The 11,498-nt window shown below is 38.0% G+C and overlaps 1 protein-coding gene across 7 annotated transcripts in view; it reads left to right on the forward strand.

The window, feature by feature from the left end:
• TAFA2 (TAFA chemokine like family member 2) overlaps nt 1-5,212 on the forward strand; it is a 420,034-nt gene extending 414,822 nt beyond the window's left edge. For all 7 annotated transcript variants that reach the window (XR_014775155.1, XM_084760232.1, XM_084760233.1 and 4 more), the window contains exon 5: nt 3,095-5,212. Coding sequence is in view for 6 of the 7 variants with exons in the window: in XM_084760232.1 (XP_084616358.1) it covers nt 3,095-3,106 (12 nt within the window). In the remaining variant the exon portion in view is untranslated. The remainder of the gene's footprint in view (nt 1-3,094) is intronic.
• Nucleotides 5,213-11,498: the final 6,286 nt, after the last annotated feature.

An 11,498-nucleotide genomic window follows, 5' to 3' on the forward strand; every position in this document is an offset into this window, starting at 1 on the left:
TTCTTAGAAAGTGAAGTTTTAGTGCTTGACGTTTTCTCAAAAATAAAATGTTAGTGTAAAGTGTTATATTTTAGTTCTAGAAATATGGTAATGTTTATATGATGTATTAATAACATTTCCTTGTTATGCTGGCTTACATAAATACTGTGCAATCAACTCTTATACGCATTCCAATTTACGTTTAGCAGCAGCTGAAATGCTATTTGTCTTCATGCAGCAGTAAGGTAGAGTTTAAGGTTGGTTATTTGGACTTGCTGTGTGAGCATAGAGATTATTAAATGATTGGTTTTCCTTTGCTTAGATTTAGGTGATTTTGTTTTTAAATACTACTTGCATTGTGTTTATTAGGCAATTTAAATTGAAGATGGTATATGTATACTCATAATCATTTTATATACTTAAAATAGTATATTGAAATGTATTTAAATTTTTGTGTGCCTTTCTGTTTCTGCAATTACATTTTCTTTGAAAGTAGAGATTTCCAGAGGGTTGCTGATGCAGGCTCATATGCTCAATTTATACTATGTTCCAAAGGGGCAATTTTTTAGTTCATTTTCATGTGTATCCCTCAAACTTACCTGGATTCCTGTCATAATACTTCTTCCATTCTACTTTCACTTTCTCTTCTTGAGATTTATGCATTAGAATAATTTAATACCTAAAGCCGTTATTCCGTGGTGTTTAGTGCTGACAAAACTAGATGTTTTTATAGCCATTGTAATGCTTCATTCTCACAGCAGAAGTTAACAACATCTGTATTTTATATATAAGGCAACTGAAAGTATCCCTTATAACATCAGATTTAATCCAGAGAGTCGCATGTCTAAACGTAGTGTGTCCTAATCAAATAGTTAGAAGGATCAATCTAAAATAGCCTGTCCAGTGTCATTGAATAGTAGAGATTATTTGATTTGATACTCCTCATCTCAGAAAAGGGTTAACCTAAGAATATTATACAAAATTTAAATAGAAAAAAAAAGTGGTTTTATTTAAGCTTCAGTCCATGCTTATTAGATAATTCTTATTTTTATGTAACTACTTTTTGTGGTCATGTTTAAGTTTTTGGCGGTTCAAGCTATTGTTTTAGCCAAGAGACAAATGCATAACAAAAGAATGCATTCATGACATCCTTGTATGTATGGATTATACATTTACATGTATTTATGTGCCTGTGTAAATGTATGTATTTATTGATGTGTATGTATGTACACACATGTACACACACAGACTTTCAGAGATGGAAGAAAACTGGTTTTATTTAAGGAGGTCTTTGATAATGTTTGTTTTCAAAATTACGTGAAAACAAAGCTTTAATTAGTACACAAATGGCCAGCAGACTCTTCCCACAGGTTGTTATAAATCAACAAGGACAAATGTTTACCTTCAGATAAAGAAACAATGACGGGAACAGTATAGTAACCTTCCGGTGATGACTCAAAGCCGAGGCTTAGAGCGGCCGAGGACCTGCCCTGCTCTCCTGTCTTAGGGGCCATGTTTCGCCTGCTCTCTACTTCTCACCTCCAGCATCCTGCCTCATTGCTTCATCCTTCTAAAATTAACCATCCTCTCCCTCTCAGTCTTTTCAAACGCCTCCTTACCTTTTCTATTATTTCAGCACCACTTTTACAAATATGTCCCCCAAGTTAAGCTTAATCAGTTTTCTGACTAGGAAAATTTTCAGAAAGTGTAGGCAAACCTTTCCCAGCTAAAGGTAGTCAAAGGTTGTGTTATATAGAGTTTATGGGTAAATGTTATTGTGAAAATACCTTTTCAGCATATTGCACAGTGATCAGCTACCTTCATCACCATATATGACATAATGTCTATGGAAGGAATCTTTTCTTTCCCTTTTCCTTATTACACCGACTTTCCGGGAGCCTTGGCAGGTTGTTCACAGTGAGCTCCGAATGGCAGTCACACCACCGAGACTCCGTACTTCCAGAGAGATTTCCTCCTTTCATAATCTCTGTAATTCAGCATGCCCTTCATGTGGTAACCTTCAGTGTAAGATGAGCAGTGTGATAAATGGCAGCTGACCGCAGGGCAAAAACAAGATGGCCACCCTCCTGCTTCAAAAACATTTCAGACTTTGCATGTCCTTTTTGTGGTATAACCTGAGGTTATCTATGGCAGAGAAAAGTCTAGATTAACTTTATTATTTAGTTTAATACTTTCATTTTTCCATAGCCGATCACAAAGCAACAAAAGCAGCCTTAAAAAAAAAAAACCTTATGGAAGGCTAAGTAGATATGTCACTTAATGAAATAAAACCAGGCAATAACAATTTTTAAACATCACATTTTTTTGTTATAATAATTGATAGAGGATAGCTTTTAGGGTGTTATCTCAAAATACCTTCTGTGATAGGAATGTAATGTGAAGAGTATCATTTATGCCAGTGTACATAATGTATTTAAAACACATTCTTTTTATTTTGTTCCTGTATGTATATTTGGGATATTGATAGTGATGAAAAATGTACTGTGAATATTCCTAACAATTCAAATTGCATTAACAATACAACCAATTTTTATGAGAAGATCTTCACACTTCGAAATGTGGTAAACCATTACACCATTCTTCGTTTTTTGATTCCACAAACATTTTTTTTGTTGTTATTGTTCACACAGAGATGGTATTTTTCAGAGCAGACAGCAGATTCTGATAGCCACCCCCTTCCCCCACAAATTTTAATGCTGTTTTGTAACATCAGTCTCCAAGTGTTGAGCGTATCCTCTGACTGCAGTCCATGACCAAAGATGTTTTTCCACAGAGGTCTACACATTGTAGCCACCGCGTCTGCCCAAATGAGAGGACGCGCAGAATCATTTTTTCCCCCCACATAAGGAGACTATTGCCAGTACTGCCAGATTGTCTTTGTCATAGGTGGACAAGTAATGATGGAAGTTGTGTTACGAATATCGCCAAACAACGGAAGGGATATATACATTTGGTTTTTATAAGTACGTGAACATGGACGTCCTGGATGTTTCAGTGATGTGCTGCTACCTTGTAACTGTTAGTTACTGTTAACTAGTTCCAAGATGAGGGCCTTATTGTAAAGCGTTGATTATATTTTCTCTTTCTTTTCCAGGTAACTCATTAACCACTCCTAAATCAAGTAATCCCTCAAGGCTGGGTTTATGGAGACACATGCATAGAAACTTGACTCCTGAGGTGATCTTGAAGATTTTTATACCTCTTAGAAGAGACACCTTAAAACTTGTTTCCAAGGGATCCCATGGCTTGCTGTCTACTTCTTCTTGAAATGAAGACTTTAAAAAAGCCTGAGGTGAACTTTGTGTCCTGAAGGCTTCATTGGCGGTGACCTATGCCTGGCTCACTATGTTTCTGAGGGAAAGCTCAGCTCTCCACAGAGCTGGCAGAGTTGGTTTTCTGGGGGTGACAATCTCTGCTGTCACGCCGGTTCCTGGCTTCAGCTGTGACCGCTGTCATTTCTGAAGCTGTCTCCCAAGTGCACTGTCCTGTCATGGCTGTGTTCCTGGGCCCCTTGTTCATTGTCTCGTAGGACTGTGCACAGCTTTGATGACGTTTCCTTTGCAAACTCCTCTGGCATGGCGTAAACTGAGACAATTTTATTGGTATTATAACCTCGAAAACTCTGAAAGCCTACATGTTTTAACGGCTCTCACTTGCCTCTGTGAAAGGAATGGAAGCAATCCGTTGATCATGAAAACCATTGGCAAGCCCCAGTGATCTGAGTACATCAACCATAGAAGAATGGAAAGACAAGGTGACACGTTTCCCCACGGCTAACACGTGACTGCAGTTCTCTGTCAGTTGAACAGATAGCCCTTAGGATTGGGTTCCTGCTCCCATTACAGTACTCTGTACCTCTAGCACACCTCCTCCTCCTCCAGTTTTGTTTTTTATTTGTACTTTCTTTTTTATGTTCCTGTCTACTTTCCTTCGCAGAAGTCGTCAGTGAACAGTGAAGTTAGTAGGTAGCTTTTGATGTCAAAGAACCACCAGGGGTGCGCGTGCTCTTCGAATCTCTCATCACTTGCTTTTCTTCCAGTATTTTCTTAAACTCTCCTCCTTGTCTCGTTTAAAGGTTGTCCCTTGCTCGATTCCAATGACTGCTTGAATGCTTATCTATTTGTTCAGTCTGTGGATAGAAAAAAAAATGTTCATTTTCCTTGACCTCAAAGGTCTAAATACTTCCCTATAGTTATCCCATTCAAAAAATTTTTTTTGGTCCATATTTTCTCAGCCATCTTAAAACTTGTGATGTTTCGTTCTTAGGAATGACTTACAGATATTTAAAGGCCTTAAACATTGATTTACTTTTTTCTAAGTTATTACAGAATGTATAATTTTATACTGCATTTATTTTGTTTCACTAGTGATGTTGAGGAAGAGAATACTGGGCACCAAGTTGCCACCCTATAATAATACCACGCAAACCTATAACTGGAAGGAATGGAACAGCAAGGATTTTTCCATCTCCTCATTATTTTAGCTTGATCAAAAGATGCTTCACAGATCATCCTATTAGGTGGCCCATCATTGTGGTAAGAGAGTGGAGTTATTTTGGACTTCTTATGCTTCTGAAGCTCACTGACAAAGCTAGTTAACCTAATGTTGGTTTCTATGATGGAGGCTCACATGTTCTAGAGAATTTGTATCTCTTAATATATGACAGTAGTCAATGATTCGCACATTAACCAGACCATTTCCTAGGAAGAACAACTAAAAGTGTAAAAATATGTTAAAAATTAAATCGGAAAACCATAGTTTTAATACTGAGCAAAAGTCAGTATATGACAATATGAGTAAGTGGAGTGAAGTGATTCCTGCCTCAATTTTAACTCGGTAAAACCAATGAGGTGGTTCCAGGTGGATTTTGCGATGGGTCAAATCTACACAGAGTCAAAATGAAGGAAATAACTGTTGTGCTGGACTTTCTATGTCAAACAAAATATCATTAATTTTTTGAAAGAAAGTGAAAAGCTATATAATTTTGGACATTATGAATTTATCCTAGGTTTGTTTGAAATTATGGATCATGCTTCTTATTTGAAAACTATGTCATTTAAAACGACACTGGAAATTCTGTATTATATAAAAGTGTAATACATGCGCATCAATAGAAAAAATAAATGGAATTTCAAATATATGAACTAGATTATTCCCAGTAGATTAATGTTGTGACTATTCAGAAAAAAATAAAATTGGAATATAAAATGGACCCACTTTCCCAAGTACAGTGTGGAGAATCTGGTTTCTTGTGTTCCAGTTTAAAAGTACCCTAGTTAGTAGCCAATGCAATTCTGAATTTAGAAGGAAACTGGCAAACCCTTCAGTCCTCTTTTAATAAAGTTCAGTGATAAACTTTCCATTTACACAGGGTTCCCATATTTGACCTGCTTCTCAGTAAACTGTGGAATCAGTACATTGAATGCTTCGACACTTGTGAAACTCCCCTGCAAGTCAGCTGTGAACACAAATTCATTTTCACTGTTTCATTGCATGAAAATGCAAATTTCATCTCATAATGACAGTTGCTAGCATAGCTTACCTTGGGAAACACATTAGATTAGAACTATGGACCAATATGATGTCTTGAATATTTTTGAAAATGCCTTTTTTGTTTTTTGTTTTGAAATTGTTTAAAATTTACATGAAGGCACAGAAGGTTGTATAGGGGGACATGTGCCCGTTTCTCACCATTCCTCAATGACAACATCTTTCAAAATCGCAATACACTGTCAAAACACAGCTCATATTGGTGTAGTGCCAGAAGCTCAAAAGAAGGGTTGTTCGCATTTTTGTCAGTTTTCACGTGAACTGAGGATGTGTGCTCTCCTCGTGCCATTTCACTGAAGGATGGGAGAATGCCCAGTGTATGGGAATGTGAGTGCGTAGGCCCATGGATGGTGATGACTCTAAAATTTGTAATTATAAAATAACATCTTACGGCTTTATTTTACTTTGTTTTTATAATTTTTGTTGCCTTGACAGAAAGAAAATTTAATTTCTAACTTCAGACATAACCATATATGATTTCAAAAATTTGGCATTATAGTTAATGTATAGTAAGAGGTATGAGAAAGTATACTTATGATTGAGATAGAAAAGCTCCCTGCCCACAGTGGGATTAACTTCTCTTAGGAAATGTGATTACTACACAATGTGATTCAATTAATTAATTTATGTCTGTGTATAACCTAGTACCCATGCACAGTGAGTATATATTGATGATGCAAAACATATCAAGTGGTAGGATTTTAATCATTCAGTCTTTCTTGTTTAGATTCATACACAGGTGAATTAAGACAACACTGGACACTCTGGGTAAAACCCTGGGAAGCTAGGGCAGGCGTGTATTTCATACTAGTTATCTTCCTGTCCTCACTTACTTACGTGCCCATGACAGAACATTTCTATTTTTGTTAAGGTAAAGTCCTTCCTTTTGTTTGTTCTGTTCCTTCCTTCCTTCCTTCCTTCCTTCCTTCCTTCCTTCCTTCCTTCCTTCTTTTGTTTTGTATATTGTATGCTTTAGTGAAAGATTGATATGTCTTACATATACGTATATGTAGTGTGTATTTTCTATTCATATGTACACACGTATACACATGCACACACATACGCAGTTTTTGGTAAGTTTTCATCTTTGTTGTTGAGGTTTTGGATTGGATGAACTTTGCTCTGGAGAACGGCCTTTCAAGGCAGGCCAACACAGATCTCCTGGTTGCTGTTCTTGTGGATGGTACTATGCCACACAGTGGAGAAAGTAGACAAGCACCTTGATCAGTGGTTCGTGTCTGTTTTGATTTGTTCATCTTTTTTTCTACAGGGTGTTTCTGCTTACTAAATGGGTACTTCAAACATTCTTGTAGGCGGTCCTATCTGGTCTGCAAAACAATCAGTCTTAGTTGCAGATAAATTCACATGAACAAGATGATACCTTTGTAAAGTGGTGGTTTACAAATCATGGCAAAATATGCTCAAACGTCTCAAGCAGGATAGATTGTGAACACGAAGAGAAATTAATGAACAGAGACACCTACAGAGAGCTATGAAGGCCTGAACCTGCACCGTAATCCTGAGGAGGGTGTGGAGCATTGGGGTCTCAATCCTAGTTCAAGTTAAATTACACAAAGAAAGCCTAAAATGTGCCCGTGCCATTTTCTGCTTGCTGAGGGCCTTTTAATTGGCCTGAAATTGACGTCTACATATAGACATTTCTTACAAAAGCTCGTCTGTTTCAACATGTATCCAATTAAGATACACATGATGAGATGCGTAAAGTGACAACACAAGTGATAAGAAGACAAGAACTCCAGGAGTTTCTGAGCCAACCAAAGCTCATAACGCAGGTTCAGTTAAACATTATAGCATCTTGAAGAAAGCACAGGTTACACAGCAGGTGGAGAGAAGAAGGTCATTGTGTAAAGACACATCAAGGTTAAAATGTCAGGAAAACATCTGGAGAGATCATGTTAGGTAAGAACTGAGGTGTTTACTTGCACCTGTAATTAGAAATTATCTTACCGTTGGCTTTGGACAGAACAGTGTCACTCAAATGTTCATTGAAGAATTGAGATGTTAGTGAGTTGAGGAATTGAGATTTTAGTGAGTTGAAAACAAGGGATAGACCTGAAAGTAGAAATAGCACATGTTGACTTCTCCTCCAACAGGAAGTGAAAAAGACAAGCAAGATAGTTATGTAGTCAAAGTACCATCAAAAGAGATCTTATTTTTATCCACATGTGAGAAGTGTGTGGTTACATATGCCACAAAGAATGAAGGAGGGAGGGAGAGAGATACAGAATTGGAGTACAGGGAAAGTAATTGATGAAGGAAAGGGTGTCTGCCTTGTAAGAATAATAAGGAGGATAGAATTCTGCAACCATCCCCTAGACCTGGAAGTGTGAGAGGAGCTTGGATTAGTTCTTCAAGCATCTTCAATATAATAGTGATGATGCTAAGGCAGATCAGAAGTGAAAGAGCAACAGTTGGAGTAATAGTTGTTTGCTTGTGTCCAAGATACTGACACTTGTATAAGGAACAATTCATAATCATTAAATCAATTACTTGGAGAGGCATGAGTAATATCTTTATACTTAATTTGTAAAATGGTAGTGCTTTTATCTTCAGGACTGTTATAAAGATTCAGTGAGCTCATCCCCATCGAAGACTCTATGCAATATTTTGTCCACGATAGGAATTTATTAAAGGTGTTTTTTAAATTATGAAAGACATAATAATTCCATTTATCTTAAAATTGTGTGAGGCACACGTCAATAAAAAAATAAATCCATTCCTATATAACGTAGAAAATAGAAATCTTACTGGTCATGTGCTAAATGTTTGTGTGTGTGTGTGTGTGTGTGTGTGTGTGTGTGTGTGTGTGTACGCACGCATGCACGTGAGTGCAAGATTATTAATTAAATGGTGATTTTTATAGGCTTATAAAGCTACAAGAAAAGTATCAGATTAAGGGAAACCTCTTCTATAAGGAGTAGCTGCCATGAAAGAAGTAGAAACTATAAACCATGGAATGGACACGCATCATGGAGCAGGCAATGGTAAGATATTAAATGGAAATGTTAGCGTGAGGAAGCAACTTACATTTCCTTCATTAGATGAGTCAAATGAGCAAGGTTTGGTGAAGCCAAATAGAAATTTAAAACTAGACTTTATGAAGTGTTTTTATTTTATGTGCATCAGATTTTTTGCAGCATGTATGGAAGCGCACCGTGTATACGTACGGTGGCACATACAGGTCATTATAAATGGAAGTCATCTGCTAACTGCAAGAAATGAAGTGCCCAGGAGAATGGAAAACATTTTTAGTGAATCTTGACATTGAGAATTGCAAGGTCAAAGCAGGATTCTAAGTATCTAGTTGGGAGCAGTGCTTTAGTCTCCATTAGTGCACGCTCTGCATTTGGGACAAAGGGAGGGAGAAAGTGATGCACTGGGATGATCTTTCTGTTAAGATGTGTAAGATTGAAAAAAAATCACAGCTACCAACCAGTCAGGGTAGCACACATCCACCTTTAGTTCCAATGCTTAGGAAGCAGAAACAGGCAAATTTCTGTGAGTTTGAAGCCAGCCTGGTATATATATTGAGTTCCATGGTATACAGGGCTATATGCTGAGACCCTGTCCAAAACAACAACTTCAAGGTGATCTTTAGCTGTGTGATGAAGCCAGCTAGGGCACATAAGACCTTCTCTCTCTCTCTCTCTCTCTCTCTCTCTCTCTCTCTCTCTCTCTCTCTCTCTCTCTCTCTCTCTCACACACACACACACAATTATGATAAATATAATTTCTTCAGTGCTTGATTTGTGCCATGAGTTCTACCTACAGAGTTACCATGGGCCGTTTCCTTCAGTCCTGCTTGAGATAGGTGTTGTACTCCACTTTGTAAGGCCATTGGGACTCACAGGTCTACCAATTTCTCTCTTGTCAAACTCAGTGGCAAAGTGAGGGTTATAGAAGTGTTAGAGTTAAAGTGTGCTTCGGGAACATTCCAGATGATTCTGGCTCAGTAAACAGATGCTCATAAATCCAGGAAATGGCTAGAAAGCCCACCAACACATACTAATATACTGTGTGTACATGTTACTGTGTCATCTTAGAGGCCCTCATTCATTCACTAATAGCTACTTCTGTACACTTTTGTGCCAAGAACTGTGCCAGATGTAGTGAATAAAATTAAAGCGGTAAGCCTCACTTTCCTTTCAATGATGTCTCTCCTGAGAAGGGTCACTAACTGAACTTGTATTAATTTGCTGTAAGAGTCTTCAGCAAGTTCTATTTAATGTTAAATTTGCATGGTCATATTGCAGAGAACTGGCTGAATACAAAAGCAAGGAGTCTCCCCAAATGAATAAAAACAGTGACCTCCAAAGAAGCCTTTCTTTCAATTATAGTTGATCATAGTGGTAACTAAGAACATCAAAAATGCCTTAATATTTCACGTAGATTAACAAGACACTTGTATTCTATTTTATGATATTATACTTGGTGTTCAGTATGCACTGAGGATTTCCGTCTTTACATCCACTCCCAATGTGTCACCCTGAGATTTGCGAGGATCCATCATCCACGGTTTTGTAGCCATTACCAAGCACAGTGGCATAAAACACATTTGCTATAGCTCCCAGGACTCTCAGCCAGCTGAGTCGTTCTGTGAATCTTGGTGACCTCATTTCTGTGTCAGCTGGTAGCTGTGGCAGGCTGGGCTATTTCAGAGAGTTTGGTTTATTATCTCGTTGTAATTGCTAATTTATTTGCTATTTGCCTGGTCTCTACAATCCTGGTCTTTTCTCCTTAGCAATCTCATTGGGTGTCAGGTATTGGACTATGGCAGGCAGGCAAGAGTGCTCACGGAGTGTCGGAATGATCTGCTATATACCACTTCCTGTAACTGAGTTTGCTTTCACTTGATTGACTAACATGCTCCCCATTTGGAAATGCTGTGAGGAAAGATTTGGGCAAACACAACATGACTGTGATTACAGGACAAAAGGCACATTAATTCCCCTTCCCCCACCCCCAACTGCTGGCTAGATTTCATATACTGTGCCCCAAAAGTGTCACAGGAAACAATCAAGGCCATCCAGTGGTTCCCTGTAATTTCCATGCCACATGGTGTTGACAGTATTTGCTGATAAGCTCATAGAAAACTCGGCACATTAGGAAACACAAGCCAATTACCATTTAACAGTTAGGTGTCCTGGAGCACACAAACAATGTATTGTCACCTCACTGTCAGACACTTCAAGTATGTCACTGAAAATGCCCCAAGCAGCAGTCAACTTTTGCTCACCTTCAATGATCTTTTGTGTAAGCGAATTTCTTCTGTTATATGTTACCTAGCTTTTGTTTAGATGTTTGGAATTATTTTCATTTCATTAGCACAGCTATAAATAAATGTTGCCAATATTTCTAAACAGCCTTGAACACTAGAGTGTGGGTGGGTTAGTCATTTCTGGTGATATTATAGGAAACTCATTTGGCCTTCTTCATTTCACCTCCGGCTACCCATTAAACTCCTTTTCTTGCATCGTGATACCCATTAACTTTTCAAAAGTTAAAATGGCCCATTTGCTTTTTAAAAAAAGACTCATTGGTGAAACCAACCAGCTTTAGACAAAAGAGGGCGTGCCATACCTTTTGGTCTCTTGTAGATTTACTGGTGATAAATACCACAGGAAGGATTAAGTATAATTACATCACATGGAGCTGTTTAAAATCCAATTACCAGATTTCTAATGTAAGGGGGGAAACAAGCTGCAGCCCAGCAGAGATTTCCTGTTGACTATCCTGTCCATCCTGGAGTCTGAGCAAAGAAGGACTTTGTAATAGCTGTTTGCCTCAGACAGAATGCTACAGGTGCACAATGGTGGAGACCTCCTGCATTTGTTCATTTAATTTCGGGGTTGCTGCACTAAACAATAAACTAAATTTGAACGCCTGAAGCTGGATGTAACGCGTCCCTTTCTTCCCTATTCATTCAG

Source organism: Acomys minous (genome assembly GCF_964271855.1).
Source record: "Acomys minous genome assembly, chromosome: 15".
NCBI classification, from domain to species: domain Eukaryota; kingdom Metazoa; phylum Chordata; class Mammalia; order Rodentia; family Muridae; genus Acomys; species Acomys minous.